The following is a 24,928-nucleotide window of genomic DNA, read 5'->3' as shown; positions in this document are numbered from 1 at the left end:
TCAGCTGTGTATCAAGATCTTTTAAATCCAGCAGAACAGAAATGTAAATATACAAGTCTAAATAAGGCGTCAGACACATACACACAGTAAGGAAAAACTGTGCTCATTTTAGGGTTTGGATGTGCCATCTTCAATCTGAACTCAGCTCCACGTGATTAATCCGATGACAGCAGTGCATGTAAACACATCCTCTGACTTTGTTTTCTGTTGAACGTGTCATTTGTTTGTTATAGCTGATCAGCTCTGTCAAGAGTCTTTATGCACTGCCTAAATTACACCTTAATGTATGATTTATCATTTGTGTAACTCTCTTCGTTCAAAGTCTCACATTTTAGTGAAGACATATACTGGCCGGTTCTTTGAATTACCAATTGTTATAACGGCGCAGTATGTTATTGCTCCCAAGAAGAAGGGATTCATAGGTTTCCTTGACCACCATAAAACAGCTCTAACATTCAATACGTGCAGGATTGATGTTCAAGGTAACAACTGACAGGGTGGTGTGTCAGCAGAGAAAAGCAATGCGAGGATAACTAGATATTGTCTAACTGGCTGAAAAACACATTTGCCTATTGTGACTTTTTTTTCTTTGTCATCATAAAGCAAATAAAGCGCCCTGTAAATTATTCAGTGCCATTTGATTAAATGTAAAATCCTCCTAGCCTCAACCGTTGCACACTCTCTCCTTTGAGCTTATTTTTCAGAAACAACAGACGCTCACTGCAGCAGTGATGTTTGATTTCAGCTTTGATGGTGCAACAGTGTGGTGACATTGCAAGTAAATACACTGAAACCCTGAAATGAAATGTAAATGTTGCCTGACTGTATCACTGCACACATGAGTTCATCTTTTTTTTTTTTTTTCTTACAGTCACAAGGCCTCCGGTAAGATCGGGTCCTGGGGCTCCAGCCGGTAAGATCAGGTCCTGGGGCTCCAGCCTCGTAAGCTCTTTGAATAATCCAGCAAGAGCTGAAATCCCTCTCATTAAGGAAAACCTTTATTGATTTCTCAATCTTTTGAAAATCATTGCCCCTCAGCTGATTCTTACAGCTGAAAGTTCCCACATAATTTAGATGAACAGTAGGCAGCTTAATTATTCAATTCTCCAGAGGGCTCCAGGCAACTACACATGAAATAATATTTTTTGTAGCCAAAAAAAATGAAAAAATATGAATGAAACAAGAAAGCCTAAATGAGGAAATACATAGTCACTAAACAAATACAAATGTATCCCTGCAATCATAGCACTCACTACACTCCCAATGCTGTATACAGTCTCCATTGTGTTGTTAAAATGATGTATGAACGTTCCATGTTTCCATTTTTTCCTCAGAGATAAAGATACCTTCCTTTCATGGACTATTTGGATTCCCCACTCAAAAAAAAGAAAAACTTTTTTTTTTTTTTTTGTGAAGCTTTGATGCACATCTGGGATGAGCTCTCACTTGTATCTAAGAATAAAGCAGCTCTTTTCCTGTTTGCTGAACTCAGCTATATAAGCCATAAATAACTTCTGATAGGTGAGTCCTAGCATTTTAAATATTTTTACATAAAAAAAGAAATGCTCATATGAAAGATGACAAATGAAAACCTGGGAGAGGAGATCTTGCTTCTTCAGTAGTCTAAAGCTGACACTGGATGAGCACGGTGTCTCGCTGTCATGTTTAAATGCAGATGCTTCTGGAGGCCAAAATAAATCCAATTTAAACGCTCTGTTTCAGAGGATATCAGCATCCTGAAGCTAACAGGACTGTACAGTATATGATCCCTTGAATTTCAAAGACAAAAATTTAAGAGGAAAAAGCTTCAGCGTGCATAAAAACTTTCTCTTGCCTGCCTTGATATTCTAAAATCAATTTCTCCAACACACAAACTAGTTATATGTAATCAACTCTAATAAAACAACTCGACTGTAATGGAATAAAACAAACCACACACAGAGCAATCACTCTGTGCTGTGCAGTGTATTACACAAAGAACTAATCGCTACCCTCTGTATCTGAGCAAAAAGCCTTAGAACCACAGCCCCTCACAACTCATATTACCATCTTCATCATCTGTTCTGATGTGCTGCTTTTCAGTGTGTGCTCTGAGTTAATGGTAAATGTGTAGTCGGCTGTTAAAAAGGGCAAGTATGGCCGTTTAAAAGGAATCGTATTTGAACAGTCACTTTAAAGAGTTAAATAATAGTCCCATTAGTCGCAGCGTTTCAGCGCTCTATTCTGCTCCCCAAGACACTGATGAAGGTCAAGCTTAAATGACTCCAGCTCTCTGTCTGAGCCAGAGACTCCCGGCTCAGCCACAGCTCGGAACTGGCTCAAACAAAAGATTTGCCCCCACAATGCTGCTGGCCTAGATAAACGCACTAAACACACAATAGGGCGGCTGTGCGTAATTTAGAGCACATCTTCCTTACATTGACAAGTCCAAAATTAAAAGGGAGCTCGTCAGCCAAACTACGAATTCAAATATTGTTTATCATGTCCACAGTGGACATAGGGAAGTTAAATCAATATTTGCCAACACGAACGTAAGACTCAGGCTCGTAACATTAAGCCTGGAGCTGCTGAGTAGACAGTGAATGTGAGACAGATGTGTGGCCCCGAGGAATGTTTGCTCATTTAAACCAAACTATACTGAATACGTCCTCGTAACACAACATGTTTTATCGTACAATTGACTGTTCTTTTGTTGTGAGATTAAACTTCTGAGGATTGCGGTGCCAATTGTTACAGTCCCTCGGTTTTCCCCGGAGTCACGCAGACACGAGGATGATTTATTCAGAGGTGAGGCATGTTAAGTTTGAGATTTCCTTTCTTGTTTGTAAAGTGATTTTCATTTCCAGTTAACCAACAACACATAAGCTATCTTAGCCCTGCAAGGATGTCAAATCCTCACACTTGGTGTCCCGGTTACATCCCTTTTGAACATACGCTCTTTCAAGTGAAATTAATCAATCTCTTTATCACTTGGGCAGTGTCATTACCCAACCACAGAGTGAGAAATGAAAGTGCTAATCGCACAGCAAGTGGGGCTTTTGTGTGGGAAGGCCGAGCTTTCCTCCTCAAGCTGCCTTGGAAATGCATTTTCAATTCAATTTGTGAAGCAAGTGAAGGATGAATCAAGAGATTACTTCAAACTCCCTTCATGGGGGAACATCAGATTTCAAAACGGTTTTCCAAAGGTGACTCAGTCACAAATATGGTGTTTGTATAAAAATACTCCGAAGATGCATACAAAGGTATTTGTAACGTAAAAAAAAACACTTTGAAAATCTATAGTGTACATTTATACTCAGTGTTCACAGAATAATTCCACTATAGTGTGGCTCATGCTGTTCAATGAATCCATGTCCACCAGTTGTAACCAGGACCATGAATCCACAACAGGACAAATCACGACACGATTATTTACTGCGCAACAATGTCTCATTAACCGCTTCACATTACCACAGCATACACATCATTACAGTGAAAATCCTTCCCCTGCTTGTCACCACAGGGATGGGGATGGAAAGAAGGTATTATTATGCTAACTGCCTGGTCGTACTGGATTGACAGCTTGATGATGTCCAATAGCAGCCCGACGTTTATGCTCCCCAACAATGTGTGTCAGAAAGACGAGGATTTTTTCCCCCACAGAAACAGTTGCACTGAAAATGAATGTAGTTACTGTACAGTATGTTTTTTTTTTCCTATAATGAGAAGCAGTAATGACTCTCTGACTCTGGTGTGTGTGTTCCCTACAGTCTGTATATTGGAATCCATGTGTGCTCACACATGCAGCATATCCAGTTGTATGAACCAGAACAGGCTCAGAGACATATGTTTTGTTAAATCCTCATGCTTGAACGGTAAGAAACATAAAAATATTTCATCGAATAGCACTAAAGCAAATCCTCACAAATGTGGAGAAACAAACTGTGATTGTATTTCCCAACGTATGGAATTTTTAACTGACTTCTATTATGATTTTGCATCGAGGTTGAGAATTTGAATAGTGATAAATGCATCTATAGCAAAGAGGAATAATTAAACATTTTACCTGTTTTCCATGAGAAACGATGGTCCTTAGGAAACACTACGTCTGACTGGACTGGAATGGAAAAGAGAGACAAGAGGAGGAAGAGGCTGAGGTAGTTCCCAGCTAGCCGTGTCCAGGCAATGACCCCACAGTCATCTTTTAGAATCATAGTCCAGCCCATTGCTTCCTCTCTTACTCCTGTGGGAAGAACATGAAATTCATCATTAACTCACTCATGGAAGTGGTCGCAGACGTGGGCCGGAGGAACCCGAGGAAGAGATTGTGTGTAGCTCTTAAAAAATGGGGGAAAGTGAAGAAGGTCTGAGAGATCCCACTGAAACCTCTAGCCCAGAAACTTGACATTCAGTGTCACCTTCCAAAGTGCATCACATTGTTTCACACTTGAATAGTGTCATAGTGTTTCAGTATTTCATTCTTCTTTTTTTTTTTTTCTAATCCAGCACATGAGTGGGACACCACGCCTGCTTCTTCTCCCACATAGACCAAAAATAATTAGTCAGAGAGGCTTGAGCATCTCAGCCTCCCAAGGTAGATGTGGTAACATGTATTGAAGGAAAGGAAGACTTTAAGCTTGAAATAATACAGGGTATTAGTACCTTTTTATTGCAGCTCATTTATTCCTATCTCCAGCTACTGTAATTCATGTCCTAGGAGTGTTAGGGATTAGTCCTGGATTCACTAGGCCTCTAATTGTGTTGCACCAACAGCAAAATTAATGAATATGGAATTGAATTTGTAACACCTGATGCTTTGAGAGACTGATGTTTAGTGTTCAGGACTGTGGTGATTCATTTTCCAAAAACAAATTTTGCTGCACTGTAGCACTCGGGTATTGTGAGATTTGTTATTATTGGCTTATCATCCCACAGAGCACTCCCCGCAGTTCGTCATTCTGCAATCAAGAAAGTTGACGCAAAAATACTTTTGGCATAAAATGAAACACAAAAAATACTCACACAAAAAAAAACAAACAGCTGAAGAAGTGAAAAAGTTAACAAGTTCATGCAAAATGAGAGATACTTTGATGGAGATTCACAAGTTAGGATCAGTGACATGCACATCAGACGATGAATTTATGGAGCGTTTTATTTTCAGATTTTCATTTTGAAGTCAGTATCCAACTGTCAAGAGATAGATGTGTTCTATGGTGCCGTTTTAGTTTTTTTCACCAAAAAGCAATTTTATCTAACCTACTGAACTTGATCATGAACTTCATGACAATTTGAAGATCTATTTTTAATTTAATTTTTCTCGTAACGTTGCAGATCGCTGCATTGTGGCGGGTTTTTACTCTTGATAACTAAGTTTCACACAGTATCTGATGGTAGATTAACTACCGAGCTGGCATTTGAGATGTAAGATTATTTACACATGGTGAATGCTGAATTAGTATTGCCTGATTTCATTCACGGAAATTAAATTTTGACTTTGCTGCTTTAGCTGTGTTTTGGTGGGGGGGAGGCAAATTTTGTTTAACGAGAAAAAACCGCGAGGGCGGAGATGGCTTGGTGCCCAGAAGTGAGATGCCAGATGCCCACTTTTTGATGGACTGTCCAATTTTCCTGTGGGTTTGATGATTATTCTATAAAGTCAAAAGCGTTTTGGTGTCTTTTGTGTCAGAGGAGCTTTAAAATTCAATGTAAACACAAAATTCAGGGTTTGGCATTTCAGTATACAACTCCTACTATTATCTCTCCTCAGTACCATTCTGCAGCACAGGTTTCACACAAACCATGCAAGCACAGGCATGGAATAACATTTGAAATCTGTCAAGACAAAGAATAACGATAGTGTTAACAGTGCTCACTCTATTTTAAAGAACCCATCCACTTTGAATAGAATGAATGTAGTTTTTTTTTTTTTTTTTTAGTAAAGCCTTTGTCTCACACTTTTTTGCTAGCCAGAAAATTTATTCTATTTGGATGAGTGAGCAGAGTAGTCTGGCACTTACGCAGCCATATGCCAATTAGACACCTCTGGCTGCTGATTACTAGCCAAGCTCTAGGGCTGCACTGCTCTGGAAGCCATACCTGACTGCACCCAGATTACATCCTCCCTCTAGCCAGTCTAATTTGACTATTCATGGGACAAGAAGCACTCTCCATAGACTGACAGAACATGTCACTACTGATTGGAAAATGTGGTCCTGAGCAGAAACAAGCAATGAAAACAAGCATGACCCCGAGGCATCCTCATATTGTTTTTTCAAAGTGCACAAAGGCAGACATTTAAGATTTTCCTTGTTTAAGATACATTTGCAAAAAGTCAGATGAATGGCTGCTTTTCTTCAAGCCTATCGGTTTGAGGAGATGGTGGCAATTGTGTTCACATGGCTCAGGCTTGGGCTCATCCGGTCTGTGGCTGTCAGTAAAGGACGAATACAGGCTATCCCTAAAATCTTAAAAAAGAAAAGCTCTTAAGCTGCTAAATATCTAGGTCAAAGGATTCATGCCAGCTTCTCAGTGGCCACAGAAACCCTGGCAAACAGCAGCGTGGCTCAGATGCTGCTGTGCATCCTATTAGATACTCCATGATCTGATGGAATGCAATCTGCTTCTCTGTCTCCTGTGGTCCTTGTTTGGGGCTCACTCACTGGATTCAGAGACTAAGGACCCTGCAGCTACCATAAGGGAACAGATGAGCAACGCTCAACAGCCTTCCCTTTCACAGGTGGTCACAATAATTAATGTTTGATTAGATCTTTCCAAATGAATGTCAAAAGCTAATTTGGTGTGCCAAGGCTCTGAACAATCACCAAGCCATCCCCCATCCTCTCTTTAAATAAGCCAAACACCCAGTTCTGTCTGGAGTGGAAACAAAGGCATTTGATCCCAGCCCGTTTACCAGAGATGCAGCCTTCTTCCCTGGATTTCCACACAATTATGTGGCCAACCCGCTAAGTCTCTCTTCACATTCTCAGCTTAAATTCCTGCCCATATCCCTGTGCCCTTCTTTGTGTACTGCATCCAGTGTATTCAGGTTAACACAGCTGCAAGTATTTTCTCCATGTTGTGGTGCATGTAATTGTTTTTGATTGGGTTTGGCAATATAAAAACAGAAAGCCATCTTCATCCAAACAAGCTGATTTTTGCAGATGTTTTCATTGGCAGGAGTGACCATGACAGCACCGAAAAAATCTGAAATGCGAAGCACAGAACAGTGTTGTGTGTGTGTGTGTGTGTGTGTGTGTGTGTGTTCCTTTGATCACGGGCATGTGGGAGCAGCTGCATTCAGCTGTCACAATCCAGACTTATATTTAAGAACATTGCTGTCCATCTTCATTTTATTCTTGATTTCTTTTGACACTATGTGCATTATTCTATTTCAGAACTGTAACAAAGACAATTCCTCAGTTTTATTGGCTGAACCGGTGGTGACAGCATTGAAACATACAATGTACTGTATTCATTATTTCCTAAAGGCTGAGCCTCTTGGGATTTTGCATCATAAATGTACAACAAATGGACACCTGTGACCGAAAAGTAACCAAAATCAAATATCTGTGAAGAGACTGACAGGAGCAAGTAGTTTGCCTTATAGGTGCTGAGGTAGAATGTAATGGCGTGGAAGCCTGGGTGGTGGGAGTGGAGCAAATTTGACTTTAATGCAGGAGATCAGTTTGCATCCCATCACAGACCATAACTTAGATCTTTCCCTAACCTTGCTTTGGTTACCTAACTTTAGCCTATAGTTGGTCTGATATAAATAAAAACACAAAAATGGCTAACTATCCTCATGAACTGCAGGCACACTTAAATCCATAATATCTGTACACACCTGAGCAAGATGACTGCCAGTCATCCCTTTGGGTGTTCTGGTTGGTGCAGTGGCAGATGCTTTTCACTAGTTTTTTTCCACAGAAGACAGGAGCAGGGCAGAGGAGGCCTCCAAAGACGTTAAGCCTGACAGGGATGGTAAATCAGCTGTGCCAGGCCTTCCGCCTGAAGCATCATGCAGTGGCTTAATCCTGTGTGAATCAATGTGTAGAGGGCCGGGACTATGTCACACCTCCAGCAGCACTGACTGGTATTAACTCCCTGGCGCTGTCTCAGTCAAGTACCCACCCACTGATGTTCCTTGCGGGGTTAGCACAGGAGTCAGCCTGGAATACAGGGTCTGAGGTAGAGGAAGAAAAAAAAAAAAAAGACAGAGAGACACTGATATAAACATGTGATACTGCTGCACACTAAAATCTGACTCTTTATGCAATGACATTCTCAAGATGATATTTCTTTCACATGATGCATTGTTGATTGCTATCTTGCATCGCAGAGATGTGCAAAAGCTACCACCGGCAAAAAGGAATGAATGACAGTGTGTAGATCCAGGGAGGCTTCATAAAGATGCACGACCTGAAGGCAGCGTCATTTTATACACTATCAGCACGCATTGGTCCAGAGGTATGACTTTCCTGTGATTTATAATCTATTCATCTGTTCTCTTGTAATAATTCTAACATTCATCTTAGGGGAAAAATCTCAGACAAAGTTTCTGTGCATATAAAAAAGGATTATCGTGTTTCCCAAATTTAGACTTGCTGCAGTCACATGCGGGGAAGGGCAATGTCACTTATGCATCGTATTAGCAGCACATTGGTTGTTGTTTGTGAATTTTACATAAAACTGCAAGGCTTACAGGGATGATTTGTCACTGCCTGCGTCACACTCTGACAGTGATACCCAAGACAAGATTGCAGTCCGAGAACAGCAGCTCTGGGTTTTGCTCTCCTATGACATTCAGTGATTACCTGTCAACCCTCCAGCCAAGCCTGTTCTGAGGGCTCATCCAGAGAAAACTCTGATTCAGTTAACAACTCCTGCTTTTGTCTCCCATCCACCCCCTACCCCCTTCTTCAGTGCCCCCCGCTCTCAGCTCTGCTTCCTTATTGACCTTCCCGGCCAAACACCTGAAAACCCCATATCCAAGTGACTCAGACTTTATTTCCCAAGGCTTTTAAGTACTTTCCCTTGCCATTCCATTGTAGCTTGAATGAGCTTGTCTCTGGAGCTGCACTTCTCTGCCTGCAGCTGGCAACTAACTAAGTAAAAGCCAACAAACAGGATGGGAGAAAGGGGCTCCTGGTGGATGAAGTAAAATCAATTGCGAACATGTGGTTTCAGGTAGGGACAAACAATTCATTTAATCTTTATTCAATCTCAACTTTAGACTTCTATTACAGTCAAAGTGTACGTGGAGTACTGTTTTCCCACCTCTTGTGGATTTCTACATCTCTTTGACAAAGCAGTAATTTTTGTTGTCTGCTCAAAAAAACATAGCCAGCTTCTAATAAACAAGAATAAATTGTTTGCACAGAGACTTTCTAAGTTTTTGTAGGGATGCTAAAAACATAATCATAAGGTACCTTGTCAGGTTGACTAAATAAAAATACGCACTGCTAGCAAAGTGGCTCTAGGGACTACACTGTCGTCTGTTGGTCGATCAGTCCACTACTTTGGTCCAGACTCAAACAAATGTCTGACAACCTCTGTTGTGCCAACTGTCACCACCAACCTTAATCTGCCTCATGCTTCTCACCTTCCTTCAGGAGCTGGTTACCTCACCTGGCTTGGCACTATCCTGCAGTCTCACTGCCAAAAGCCCTCTTGTCACGACTACAGAGCTTTTGCTTTACGTCAAGTGTTGGTTTTGCTTAACATCCATTCAGAGAATGTGTTCAGCCATATACCCTGTCTCTGTGGTGTGTCGCCATCTCATTGCATATGTACTGTAGTTGCGAAACATTTCTTCCTTTTTTTAAAAGAACCTCTGCAAGTTTAAACATTTGGAGACATCTGCAAGTTGGTACAAAACAATCTCACAAAATCCTAACATTGCCCAGCTTAGATTTTTATGTTGAATAGACATAAGAAAAAAATGACAACCTGTACTAAAAAAAAAAACAAAAAACTGTTTAAACACCACACCAAAGTGAAAATGAATATTTCTTCCTGCTCTGCTACCTGCCTCACTCTGGGAGCTAAAGACCTAAATGTTTTGCTGATACCAATGAAGTACTGTTACATATAATATTATAATACTGTGGTAATCCTCTGCTCATGGGGGTGGATGTTGAACTTAATCATCTCTTGCATATTACCATCTGTCAAATTATTTCCATTTGCCTTTTCTTACAATTCACAATTCAAATGATGAAGATTTTAGGGCTAAGACCCTGATCAGGATATGAATTCTCATTCACATTATCCAAATGTGTCTCAAAATAAACTCTGAACAAGTGTAAACTGAATGAACAAGTTTGGTAGCGTTCACAGGCTCAAACCTTTCTCTGTATCATGAACCCGTGTCCACACCCGTACCTCAGCTTACAAACATCAAACACAACTCATCACTAAAACAGGCCACATATTTTTGAAATGCTTCCAGAAATTGGAAATCACGTTCCCAGACAGTTAAGATGTTGTATGTGGCTGTATCTGAAAGAGAGAGGTATCTCTACTCTGCCAGCACCTCAAACAGTCTGGCAGCCCAAGCAGCTGCTCCTGAAGTTGGGGTTGTGAACTCAATCAGCTGCATGTTTATCGTTGTGGTACCGAACATACTATGGCTCTTTCTACCTTCCTCCATGTGCTGTAGGTGCAGTGTTATGGCTAGTTAAGCAAGCTGACAGGGTCACAGCAGTGATAATGGCGGGAGAGAATTTTAAGTCAGCAGTGCCCACCCAACCTCACCACACAAAGATCAGTTAAAAGATACCATCCATCTACCCCTGAGTAGCTTTTTTCTTTCTCATAAAATTGGGAAATTGGCTTTAAATCTTTTTAATCTCTATATTGTGACATTTTCTCTTTTTTCCCTCAGTTTCTGAAAGCTTATAAAAAATAGCTTTGGGTTGAATAGGAAATGGAATAATTGAATTAGCCGGCCTGGAAGCACATGCTTCTTTAGAAGATTGCTGAATTACAGTGATTAATTACAAAGCAAATGTGATCAGACAGGGTAAATTTGAAAAACGAAAAAAAAAAGTGGTACCGGGATGTTTAAATATGGACGAGCTGCAGAGAATCTCTTAATCAAATTAGTTACATCAAATACTATTACAGAGAGGAAATCTTTACTTCAGTACACTTAAGTATGTTTTTAATTTGAGTCACAATCTGCAGAGTCCTAAATCATCACAATTATAGTATATCTTGGTAAATGATTAACATCGGATGAAAATGAAAAAAATCAAACCAGGCAAAGCTGAAGCCCACAGCTGTGTTAATGTACAAGCTAGTGTTGTGTGTTGCTCAGAAAAAGAATCACTGCACCATGTGATCGATTGCAGCTCGGCCTCATATGTTTATCAAAACAGTCAGTCAGACACAGGCACGCTTTCCGGAAGATAAATTGATGTACTGTGCCTCAATGTTAAGAGACCCTGATGTTTAACAGAGAATACCTCCATGCATCAAAAGCTGCTTTAGGCATATAAAAGGTGTTTAATTTCATAGCAAGATATTTATGCACCATTTACTCGCTCACACAGTTCCCTGTTCAAAGTGAATCATTAGCCTTTAGAGAAAAATGACGTTAATTGATGTGATGCCTAAAACAAAGCTACAGAGCATTGTGTCGTTAGCCAGATAATTCTCGCTGAATATTTTTTTTACACCATAAATAATTTATGAAAGACATGAAAAGGGATATCAGAGAATGTCAAATTAGCGCAGAACAATAGGAGTACAAAAGCTGCAAGATGATAAGCCTTTTTCTATTTATTGGTGTGAACATGCTCAGTAAGACTCAGCCAAGTCTCCACGGGAAAAAAAAAAAAGTGGAAACAGCTGAAGTTGCTTTGGGTGAAAGGACATCTCTCATCTTTCTTACGCAGAATTTTAATTGGTTATGTTTCAGGTTGTTCACCCTCAATCAAAATAAAGTAACTACATCCCCTCGAGAAGCTGCGACAGCATCTGCAAAATAGAGCAAAAAAGGATTTGGAGCAGAAACAGACACCAGAAACAAATGTATCTGCCTTCTGGAGCAGAGCTGGGAAATTATTCCACAAAAGACAGAATGAGAGGGATGGAGAGCTTGAAAGAGAAACAAACCGTTTCTGGATAATCGGATTTGTTTTGTGCGGCTGTTCCACCTGGCCTCCTACCTCCCCTTCATTAAAAAAGCTTATAATTAACGCTGCACTGGCTATAATCCTGGTCACTCTGTCTCCCCTTTTCAATTGATAAGAGCGTCTGGTGGGACTGGGGTAAGCAGGTGAGCGTGTCTGAGTCCCCGACTGCTGAGGATCCAGAGGGGATTGTCGCCCAGAAACGCGGCCATGTGAGTTGGGGAGGTTGGAGGGGGGCTGTGACTGCGTCAGGATTAATTTTGAGGAGTCCTGGTTGCTGAGGCTGGCTGATAACATGGGTCAGTGGTGCCAGAGACACCTGGACCCTGAAGCCACAAGTGTCCCTGTGGAAAATAACTGTTAATGTACCGAGAGCTGTGTGCATTTAGCTTTGCATGTGGCTGTGTTTTGTGTGTGTGTGTGTGGGGGGGGGTGGGGTAGGAGGGGTAGGAGGAGCTGATACCTGCTTAGCCTGCTGAAGATGACCAGAGATGGCTGAAACCTGTAAAAAGTCAATTATACAGAGGGAAAAAATGTGGAGGAGAGGGGAACCATGGGTGAAATTAAAAGCCTGGTTCTTGTGATAAGTGATGATGATGGGAAGTCTGTTCCTTTTTCAAGGTGGTGATCTAGGGTTGAGTAAAAAATGTCAAAATGTTCCAGCGTGTTGGAGGAAGAAGAGGTTTCGTGATGTGTGAAAAGGAGAGCTGGAAATGCAGCACCATGGTTTAACATCAGACTATGTAGCTTCCTTTCTTTGGAAAAACCAACACAATGTCAACAATTAGCCACAAACCTTCACTGATTTTATTTTCCATGAATACATTAGACTACAATACGCTGATCTATTCACTGTCCAATTTGTGCTGCAGCCTGACAATAAGAGATGTAAAAGGAAATTTCTGTATGACCAAATTCCCCTATGTCAGTTCAAAGCAGGCTTTGCATAATAAATGTGTAAATTTTAGTCTTTAAAGCAGAATTGCATATTTTTAGATCAAGGCGCAGTCGAGAAGTTGTGAAGATTTGAAAATAGAAAGTCTGTCAACAAAGCAGTTACAGGTTAACCAGCACAAGCCAGTGCTAAAAACAAAACAAACTCGGGCTTGAAAATATAAGTTATGACTAAATATTCAAATATTACTTTGCAGATTCTAAGACAAATTATTATCTTTTCCTCTCTCTCAGTTTTAAATGTCAGAACATTATGTTCACTTTGTTCACTGACCTTTCCAAACCCATCAACACTGCCAGCAGCACTAATAACCCAGACACACACAGCTATGTTTTCTATCTCATACTGTGCTATCTACATATTTGAAACAATGAGCCGATTGCTATGCGATGAACTATTGTGTTTATTAATGTGCTGAAAGTCAACATGTGTGACATTATCAAACCAAAGCTGTGGGGTGGTAGAGATGCTACCAGACACAAGGGATGCACAACCATTTTTCACCTAATTGAAAAAGCACTTTATCAGAGGTTTGCTTTGAACATTCATAACTGTTCATTGGTTTAGTTTTTTTTTTTTAAAAAAAAGCAACGACACATGTAAAGCATTTGTCCACAAGGACCCTCACATACTCAAACACAATTTTCAATTAACCGTGAAGACATGTTCTCATAGACACAGGTAGACTGACACACACAAACACACACTTTTTTTGACTTTTGAAGTCTCTTCTGTTAAAATGGGTAGAGTCTAACTCCACAGCATCAGAGCTCAAAGTTCACATTTTGAGAGATGAAGGGGAACAAGTTGGCGCTTTGTGCTTTAAGAAGGCACCAGCATTGTGCAGAGTGATAAGGGCTCAGGACAATAGAGAAAGGCTGCCTGAGAGACCGGATGCTGAGTCTGTAGCCATCTGGATTATCAGAGTGCAGCCATGGATGGAGGGGGGGGGGGGAGAGAAAACGAGGGGAGGCTGGCCCAGCGTTTGTGACTGGGAATTATGGTTCCATGTAGAGGAAAGGCACTCAAACGGGTGACTTCCTGTATTGATTGATGGGCGTTCCAGGGATTAAACCTTAACCTTATATTGATCCAGTTCACTTTGCAAGTGTGGATACAGGGGAAAGGCACTGGTCTCAAGATAGCTGTTACACTTGCCTTCACCGGTTTCTTAATTTTAAATGCATAAACGGCTGCTTAAGGGCCTATTTGTCTGGTTTATGTGCATGGACAAATAGACAGCAGGCTCAAAATAACAAGGAGAAATCCTGAGGTAGACTAGATGAATGAATTGTGGTGCTATAGTAAACTCCACCTGTCAGGTTCTCCAGCAAAGAGAAAAAAATATTATTTACAAACAATGTCTGACCCAGATCTGACAGGCACCCATGTGCACTGCAAATAAGGCAGCGCTGTTAGCTCGCCAATAAGATAACTGATGTCACTCACAAGTGTTGGCGCTACACAAGGCTGATGAGCAGGAAATGGAGATGATAGAATGCAATTTGTCACTCACTCCATGGGTGTTTGTGTAGAGCGTAGCATGAAAGGGAGTAAGTACCTACTCTACTATCAAGTACACACACAATATTTTGGCAGCCGCAATTAGGCTCTTTGCTGAGCCTGTGAGCATTTGAAAGAAACTGTCTTCACTGCTCGCAGGCTTTGAAAGAATAAACAATAATTTGTGAAGATTAAGTCTGTGAATGATGGCACCATAATGATGACAGGAGAGGAGGCAACTCTTGAACGATGGCAATATATACGTTAAATCGTTCATGTGTCCCTGCTCAGTGATTGGCTCCACCGTTCCATACTAACTCTAACTATGGCTAAATCGCATTTGCAAGAACAAGTGGATCGTGATTTTGATCATGGTTTTGCTGTTGTTGATTTTAGAATAGCCTGAAGCTTTTTGGAGGGTTTTGTACAGTTTGTGTCCATGATTCTAAATGCAGCCCTATCCATCTGTTCTGTCTTCTCTCGTTTAAGTGCTTCAAACCTCATTTCCTCTGCAGCTAAAATCTGGCTCCAATCACACTGCACTATTCAGTGATATACTATTTACTTAACTGCATTTTGTGTATTGCAGTGGCTCCTTTTTGCCATGGGCTGGGAGGAAGCAAAAGGACTGAAAATAGTCATACTGAATAACTAAAATTATCTTAAATGTGAGGCTGTGTGTGGATGAATGGCTATAAATCCATTTAGAAATCATATTTGAAAGGCACTCATTAATCTTGTCTCCTAATCAGATTCACATTTTTTTTTGCGGTGTCAGAGTGATTCAACATGACAGACAAAGCAGCAGCACTTTTTAAAAAACTTTTTTAAAAACGTAAAAAAAAAAAAAGAAAAATCTATTAGGCTAAAATCATGGAGGTGTGGGCAGGTTTGACATTCAGCAATGTTTGACCCCAAAAACTTGTCAGTGGTTTTCGCCAGATTAGTAGTTCAGAGCAGGATAAAGTCTGATTTCAATTCCACAGATGGTATGTTTAACTCATGATCTGATGTTGAAGGCTGCACTATGTGCAACTTGTCAGAAGACAGGAAACTGAGGAGCTGAAGTTAGGGACCTTTTCATATGCATGCTAATGGGCAAAGGGAGCTTTTCAAATTTTTGTCAAAAGCTGTCTAATTTTTCTTTAAATAGACATTTCAGCAGCGTTTATTTTAATTGGGACCTCCTCCTTCTGCATGCACAGTTTCTTTTATTGCGTGAAAATGTGCAAAAGGGCACAATAAGCTACAACGGCATGAAGGTACAGAATATCTTAATGTCATATCATAGCTTAGAAAAGATAGATGTCAAAAAATATTATATATAGAATCAGAAATTTTGGAGGTGGTTTGGAAAAGCTCTGAAGTGGTTTCAGCTCTCTGTATTCCAGACCCTTTCAATCTTGCACCAGTTACAATGTGCAAAGTACGAGGGTTTGACAGGCAGCTGTCAGCCTTTTCTTTTGTGTTTAAAACTGGGTAACAGATGAGATATTTCTGAAATTCCATCGTGAAGTGGTTTGAGAAAAAGAAATTATGGCTTTAGATCTAGGTTAAAGAAAGCAACGCTGAATAAAAAATAATAACTTGGCAGCTGGTTGAGACAACTATACAGTAAAAAGAACTGCTGTGCACTGGGAGGGCAGGAAGGAGAAACTGGCACCTTTAACTTGTAACAATGCATCAGAAATCACAAAACATGGTATCTGAGAACTTTGAAAGGATAAACCTGAGAGTCAGATGACGAAGACGACACCTACATTATAAAGTGAATGATTTTTTTTCATACTGAACTCACCATCAAAGTCCATTTTCGAAATCAATACAAACAGTCCTATTTCATGTCATGACCCTTGTGCCCACAGGATGGATTGCAGTGGGATGGTGCAGCTGTACTGCCAGCTTTCTGGACACAGTCATGGTAAAGACCAGCCTTATTTTCCTACTTTTTGTGCTTCTTCACTTATAATAATAATAAACACTCAAAGTGATTCTAAAAGGCACCACGTATTGTAAAGAGCGCTAACAACATCTGATTACAAAAATGTCAGCATAAGGAAAGTTAACACTGAGTAGTAGACCAAAGACACACACAGGACCACATTAGTGTCGATATACTCATCACAGCTAAACTGAGAAATGGGACAACTTAATTAACTGTAATAAACATGAAAACAGTATGTTTCTCTAAGTATGCAACACAATAATGTTGCTGAAATGTGTACAGTGCTCTAGTAGCTACAGTTTCTTCATTACATAGTTTTTTAAGTTCTGCTAGTGTGGAGGCAGTTGTAAACAGTATATATCCCTGTCCTGAAAAATAAAATCCTGGTAGAGTTTAGTACAGTGGCTAAAATAATTGCTACATTGGAAGTGCTCTGGGACGCCAGGGGGAGTGATGGGCTTGAGCCTGCTCATGCCAAAAAGACGGCACATGATGACTGGCCACACATCCCAGGCAATGAACTGCACGTTGCTGAGATGACTGGCCCGTCTCACCCAGCAGACTGGTCCTCGCATCCCCAAAAATGCCAGAGCAAATTTCCAAACAGACATGATCTGGACAAACTGACCACATGCTCGAAAACTTTACTGGTTAGGTTAGGTACACAAAGCCTGATAGACTGGATAAATTACTTGTATTGCTGCTGCTTATTCAAACCCTAGCCTCCCAGAGCAGTTCTTGTCATATGTATTTTCCATATTTGCATGTGTTTCTGTTTTTGTTGCATTTATGGATTGGGAGTGTGTTTCCCTCAGTGTTTGTTTGTTCAGGGGCCACCAAAGATTAGGATTTAGGAAAGGGTACACCAATTCTGGTCCAAATCAAGCCAGTATGTTTTTTTTTTCCCTCTCTCTGTACTTCATGTTACAAAAATAGCACATATTGTGTTTGGTGTAGAGACTGGTACAAAGCAAACAGGACACACAAAGAAAGGTTTTCTTTTCTAACCAGTTAATCCGCCACACTGCCAAGTCAGAGCATGAAAGACAGAATACCACAGAAATTCAAGCGTTTTCAGTGAGAAACAGTGTTTTCAGTGCAGAAATGGCACACTGATACAGCCATACAGCCATGGCATGCTGGAAGAATGCAGAAGCTGAAACCATTTTTATGTCAGAGATTGATCGGTTATTTGATTTTGATTGGAAATGCAACTTTAAAACGACCTTTCATTTTTAATTTCACTTAATGTGTATGTCACTATTAATTTAACAAGTAACTGTGATGTAATAGGAAACCCACAGTATATCATAATCTGACTTCTGCATTCATCATCCCATATGAGACATTTTAACAATCAATTATATATTAGTAACAGCTTAACCTTTATATAAGACATTCTGCATCTCTAATCCACGTCATCTTCAAATAAGATCCATTCCTTGTCAAAGAATAACAATCTACATATTCTTCCATAAAAGACACAGCCATGCCACTGTGCTGCATGATTTCATCAGATCTCTAAACCAACCAGAGGATTCATACCTCAGCTGTACCAGATTTGTCCCATAGGTCTGATGTAGATTTAAATATGTTGCTGTTTCAACAAAGGATAAACGGGAGAGACATTTTTTGACAAAATGTAAATCTGAAACGTATAATCAGTAATTACAGAAATGATCCTACGTTTTTTAAAAGGATCATTAGACAGCTTTCCCTACACTACTGCTTCCACTGGGACTCTACACACATTAACTTGATTACAACCAGGTAAATGAGTTGAATACAGGGAAGACAGTTTCTCATATCACATCTGTTAGATATAAACCAAATGGTTTGTAGCATGCAACAAGTTTACTCACATGGTCACTATGTGGAGCATATAGACATTTTTGTCTAGACATACAGATGTCACAAATGTCAGAATTTCAGTCAAAGGCCAAAGATTTCAGACCATAAAGCAATTAGTAAAAAGACCATGTGTTGCCAAATCCTGTATTTGTTGAGTTATGTAAAGGGAAGGCTCTACACCTTAACCTGTCTTTCATTTCAACATGACTTTAAATCAGATAAAGGCAAAAAAAGGGCTTAGCTGTGCTACCACCTGGCAGTGATGTCAATCTTCACAATGCAAACTTCTTGTGGTAGAGAGCACAAAGGTCAGTGACACAACTTAAAAGTTACTCCTGTTGACATGTATTTGTGAACTGGGCCATGTTTATCAAGCTTCTCAGAATCTCTCCTTGGAATCATGCTGGAAGTAAAAGTAGGGCTGAAAATACTTCTACCTCTGACTTAGAAATGACAACAACCAGGTGATGCAACAGCACAGCATGAGCTGGGACATGAGTCTATACAAACATGCAAAATGTGCAGCTCTGACCAGGGGGGGCTCCATCACAGCATACATCATTCACAGCTCCTACTTTACAGTACAACCCAGAATTCAAAGGCTCTTTTATAGAAGTAGCTGTTGTTGTTGTACAGAAAGGCTCCCAATGCCAGCGAGACAAAACAGAATCAGTTACAGCTGGTCAAACTATTCCTGCAATAACTGCACCACGGTCACTAGCATTGTGATTCTCTGACTCATAAAAATGACTCTCTGATCTTGTGGCAATGATCCATGAAATCTTTTTGAATCCTCAAACACGAGTCGAGCTCGGAGGATAATTCATGGTGCTTTGAGGCGTGAGCACAAAGATGAACGGCTATGCTAGTGCTGGAGCTGACTGTCCCACCTGAGTTGGTTTGGGATGTTGTGCGGCACACAGCAGTTTGTCCTAGTTTGAACAATTTGTTAGTACAAGACAGACAGACCTCTAACCATCTGAATTTCCCTGTTAGAAATCAATAAAGTCTGTCTCATTCTATCAAGGTGTTAGTAAATATTAAAGCATGGGAAATTAGCAAACAATTTCATTTTTCTGTGATTTGCACTATATGCAGTTATTTCATACTGTCAATTATGTAATTGGGTAAACATGCCACCAGGGTCACAGTTTCATCTAATTTACAGTAAATCAATTCTTCCAATTCTACACCTTATTTAGTCACAGTCTGATGAATGTCCAAGGACTGTAATGGAACTTAAGTTATTCACATGCGAAGGATTTCCTTTCAAATTCTCTGCTGAACTGTATAAACTGCACAAATAATTAAAAAATAAAAATAAAAATCACACCACAAGTTTGTGTCATATATTTACTGTGCAAGTTAAAATGGGAGGGAAGAGAAACTAGGTAGTCAAAAGATGAGTCTAGCAGCAAGAAAAAAAATACTAAGCATATTTTGAGAGCATTTCAATTTGAAAGCCGCTGCACTGCTGTGTTAGTCAATGGGCTGCACTAGCAAAGGCCTGGCTGGGGCAGCAATGCAGGTTAAATGGCTGGACATCCCTACCCTGCTACTGTGGCTACCACATGGAGACCAGCTGCCAAGAATCACTGCCTGGTTTAAAGTGGGATCTGTGAGCGAAAACACAGTGTCAACACAGTGGCACCATACCAATGCATACCCTGAAACAACATTTCAAATTTCTCCAGCAATTAAGGCTTGGAGCAAATTCATGTATTGGTAATACAGGATTATGAATTTCTAACTTTTAAATGAACTTGATTTTCAATTATTTAGCATTGCATGAGCAGAAATGAAGGGATTGTCTGATATGTAAAAACTCATATCGGCCTGATATTGGTCTAACCCGTGAGAGGAGCTGAAAAGTTTCTGGGTGTGTTGTGTATAGGTTCTGACAGGGGCTGTGCATCAGCAGAGCACTCGGTCTGACCTTCCCTGCTGTTGAGCCCATTACGCTTCAATTAACGACAGCGGCCTGCTGCGACCAGAAGGAACAGCTGCTGGGCCCACATGGTGGTAATTCAATGAGAGTCCCAGACAGGGGGACACAAAACTTGATCCACCAATCAGACACACCTATGCACAAGGGGATACAAATTTACTCTGCTGTACTGGGCCTTAAGATGGAAGAGCGAGAACTGTGACCTGGACACCATGAGGATCTCACAGTATGCGAGAGCTAGTTGGAAATATTGCTGAGCTTCACCATATGGGTAATTTGATTTCACGGGCAACAAAAAAAAAAAAAATCAGATTAGCGGCTATGCTCTCAGCTAATGGATACTCAAGGTTCATGTTAAAGCACCACAGAGATTCTTTTCAATTTTGATTTTATAATCATTTGAATCGGTAATTATGCTCCAGAGTTTAATTTTAATCTTATTCTGTTAAAGTCAGAAAGGTTTTAATACTACATATACTGAAGATGCTTTAAACGCAAGGAGCAAGGCGGTCTGTACAAGGTTGGATTAATGGGTGATTCTTACCAATAATGTCTTGTACAACTGCTTATATATCATTTACATTATAAGACCCATCTTTTTCAAATGATTAAATAAAGTTTCATCCACAGTCTCCATTTTAAGGAATGTGCAAGGAATGACATAGTACGCATGCGTTCACTGATTAGGTAAAACTTTCTTCAAAACATAAGGCTCTAAAATTGGTATAGGACACTGAACGTTGGATTAGACTGCTTTTCTGCACAAGTGTGTGCAGTGAAAACATACAGTTTAGTAAGTTTTCCTAGATTGCATCTTGAGCTACATCAAGATATCATAAAATTTATGCTTTAAGCAAATCTTCAATACATTCACACTAAATGGCCAAATTAAGATTTTTTGCATGGTCACAAACCATGAGTTATTGCACCCAAGTCCGTCGCCCCTGGGAGCATTTAGTGAGCCAGATGAGAGGGTCCATAGAGTATGTGCAATAGTAGACACATATCTGTCACACAAGGACATCAACTTGTGGTGCAAAAAAGTCACCTTGAAACTTTGTGCTTGTGATGCAAAGCTCTACCAATTCCTGACAATGCAATTAACATGAAAAATGTGAAACAATATGTTTGTGTAGACAAGGTTTCCCCAAGTCCCCTAACAATGCCCACACCTTATCTGTAACTTCACCAGGAGTCTCGGAGAGTGTAATTACACCGGGACCCGCCAGCCTGGGATGGTGCTGTGGTCTGATTGGATCTCACCTTGACTTGACCTCTCCAACCTGGGGTGACTGAACCAACTCTCTACATCTCAACAAGGAACAATGCATTAGTTAATCAACTGATAAAAACTCCAGATAAAAGTGTCCTGATCCCATTAGAGCTGGAAATAACTCTCTACTCTCTGCTGGCAGTTTTACTGTTGCTAAGGATGTAGTGTAGCATCCAGTAGAGCCGGTGTACTTCAACAAAGGTTGGGCTCTTAATGAGCAACATTTTTGAATGCAGAGTCAGCAGAACTTGCTCAGAGGGCAGAAAGACGCAGAAATGAAACTTTGTTCATCTTATCAGTGTTGTCTCGGATCTAGGTCACCTGAGAAAAATACAGCTGTGTGTACACATCCATCCAGATAAAATGGAAAGATTATTACTTTTTAGATATACACAGTGGATTGTGAGCTAACTCGATTGTACCTGTTGGTGCATTTGTACTTCTTTGTCCCCACATATTCAAGATTTTCCAGAGCTACTGCACACCGACACAAGACAAGAAGCTGTTGCTTGCATAAACAGTGTAAATGGAAGAAATACCAGCACATCCACATACTTATCCTCCACTCAGAGTTGCTGTTTACTAAAACGTTTACACAATAAACTGGTTGATTGCAACTGAGTTAAGAGAGTGATTTCTTTTCATTGTCACCACATGCACAAAAAATGTTTCTGAAGAAATTAGCAAAACCCTGAACCAGTTACCAGATTATTACAAAAATCATTTAAACTGTATGGAGTTTCTTTCCAATTCTTGTTCAAGAGCAGGGTCTTTCAATTTGAGAGCATTATTTCTTCATTTCACGTTCAGATTTTCAAAACCCTGCCCTCTCTCTCAAACAGTCCCTCAAGCACAAGCTGCTGAAAACTGTCTGCACTCAGAAATACTGTCGCTGCACAAATGTCCTGTGCTTCAGTTTGTCCTTCCCTTTGCACTCAGGCAGCTTCTGTGCACTCATGAAACTTTTGCTCTCAGATTTCTGTTCTCATTTCAAGACCCTGTCAAAATTCCCCAACCAATTGGATGCCAGGTTTAATATTGACCAATGAAATCGTCACTGCCTCATTGCGTGTTCGCTTTACTTCTTACAGTGTCCCCTTTAACCTTGTTTAGTGGATCACTTGCCAACATGGATCGTCCAAGTCAAGGTCCTGAGGTCAGTATTTTACTTCAATGATGCTAAACTTTCTTCACATTATTATTGGTAAAGCCATATTTGTGGCATGGGAATACATTCATGTTAATTATGATTAATTATGCAAACATTGTTGCTAGGCAACAACAAAATGCAAGCCAATGTGTTTCTCTGTTATCCATATTTTAGTGTTTATGAATGGGAAAAGAACAAACAGCAACTAGCTAACACAGTGCACGTAAGTTCTCTGGGTTTGTTGAGACCGTGTAGAAGAAAATCCTGCAATGTTATAAATGAATATACAGCATCAGGTAATTTATGAGTTAAGGCAGTATGTTGACCACATCATTTGCATAATAGATTTATTTTTCTTTTTGTTTTTCACAAAATTATGTAACATGAACATGATGAACATGATGTGCCAATATTTTTGCGATCAGTGTGTAACTAAGAAGGTATGAAACAAACAATTAATTCCAGGAAAATAGCATCATCCTGCCATTGTTTGTGGATGAGGCCTTGTTAGAAAGATGCAGGTGAATGTGCTCTGGGGGACTTCACCGACATGCCACTCATCTGTCTGACAACAGTCGACGTTATGGGGATGGGACTGTCTTTGTCTCTTTAAATCTTATAATCTACTCAGACCTTCAGTAACAGAGTGTTAAGACAGCTCCTTCCCAACTGTCACATTTGAATAAACAAATCTGAAAGAGGAAATGCAGTCTTGGATCAATAAGCACTAACCGAAAACCGCTGTACTGAATAATGCATTCCTCATAACAACAATGTGCCACAAAGACATGTGAAACCGGATAGTGTGTACTGCTGTGAATTAGATGGTAATTGAAAACTTCACAAGAGACTCTGCTCTCAGTCTCCTAGAAACACCTTTGAAATACAGAAATTATACATTGTTGACAGACAAATAAAAAAAGGTTGTGTGGCCACTTAGAGCATTGTTTCATGTATTTTAACACAACTAAAAATTCCTCGAATCAGACTGTCATACACTTTTTCTAACCAAAGCAGAGCTTCACAGATATAACAAGTGATAAGAGAAAGTGAGATAAATACACACAAAGAAAACATAAAAAGATATTTTAAAGGGCAGCTAAATAAGTACCACGTTTACAAAAAAAAAAGTCTTTAAGGACAACAAAGTTCTCTCCTGATCTCCAACAACTTACTATTAAAAAACGTTGGCGTCCTGACCGCAAACTGCCCTCATGCCTTCTGTTTGCAGAATGACCCTGGTGGCAATGACCAGCAAGAGATCAACAGACCTCAGGCTGTGAACAGAAACCTAAGGACAAAAGGTGCCAAGTAGATCCAATGTTTGTAAGTCTTTAAAAGTGAGTCTACAAGCAAAAGAAAACCAGCAAAGACAAAATATGGCAAATGCTACTGAAGATTTGATCAGAAAGAAAAATCAGCCGTATACTCGCTCTATATTCTAAGATCCCATTTCTCACACAGTTCATCTTGCCTGCATTTGATTTTAAGTGCCAGCATTAAAGATTTGTCCACAATGTAAAATGCAAATTTTGATGTTTCATCTTTCCAACTGTTCCATCATATTTACTCATGTAAGCGAGGACCTATAGTCATGAAAATGACAGCCCTGTCTGAATCAATACATTGCTTAATTATTTCATTCATTATTTAAACTCAGTTTCCATTTTCTTTATCTATATATAATGTTTTGCTTTAATCAATCTCTTTTACAAGTAAAATGAGATGATTATACTTTATGCTCTCGGTTAGTGAAAACTGCAGCACACATATATTGATTAATAAAGACTCCTTGAAAGAAATAAAGCAAATAAAGGTAGAGAAATGTGGTATTTACCAACTAAATTAAAAAAAAAAACATGATCAACTATAGATCAGGTAAATATCAAATGATCTGGGTGTTATACTATGGAAACGTAATTAAACTGAGAGCAGCTGACATTCATTAAACATGAGGTACGGTTCACGAAGCCTGGATTAGCTGTTTAAGTCTTTGTGAATGATGGACGTCCTTGGGAAGCTATTTTAAACATAAAAATAAGACCTGAGGAATGAGGACTATTTATTTAATGATGTCTATACTGTTCACATACACCATGTTTCACTACATCATTTTCATTCCATTTACAGTGCAAGCATCAAATAATTAAGTCTCTTGACCAGAGACTTGACTGTGGTATTGATTCA

At 39.8% G+C, this 24,928-nt stretch overlaps 1 protein-coding gene across 1 annotated transcript in view; it reads right to left on the bottom strand.

The window, feature by feature from the left end:
* thsd7ba (thrombospondin, type I, domain containing 7Ba) overlaps nt 1-7,940 on the bottom strand; it is a 119,018-nt gene extending 111,078 nt beyond the window's left edge. The window contains exons 1-2 of the mRNA XM_041057347.1: nt 7,823-7,940; nt 4,046-4,222 (exon numbers count right to left, since the gene is read on the bottom strand). Of these exons, the coding sequence (XP_040913281.1) occupies nt 4,046-4,205 (160 nt within the window). The 5' untranslated portion in view covers nt 4,206-4,222; nt 7,823-7,940. The remainder of the gene's footprint in view (nt 1-4,045; nt 4,223-7,822) is intronic.
* Nucleotides 7,941-24,928: the final 16,988 nt, after the last annotated feature.

This window comes from Toxotes jaculatrix, chromosome 15 (assembly GCF_017976425.1).
Source record: "Toxotes jaculatrix isolate fToxJac2 chromosome 15, fToxJac2.pri, whole genome shotgun sequence".
In the NCBI taxonomy this organism is placed as follows: domain Eukaryota; kingdom Metazoa; phylum Chordata; class Actinopteri; family Toxotidae; genus Toxotes; species Toxotes jaculatrix.
This window is presented reverse-complemented; position numbering and strand designations above follow the sequence as displayed.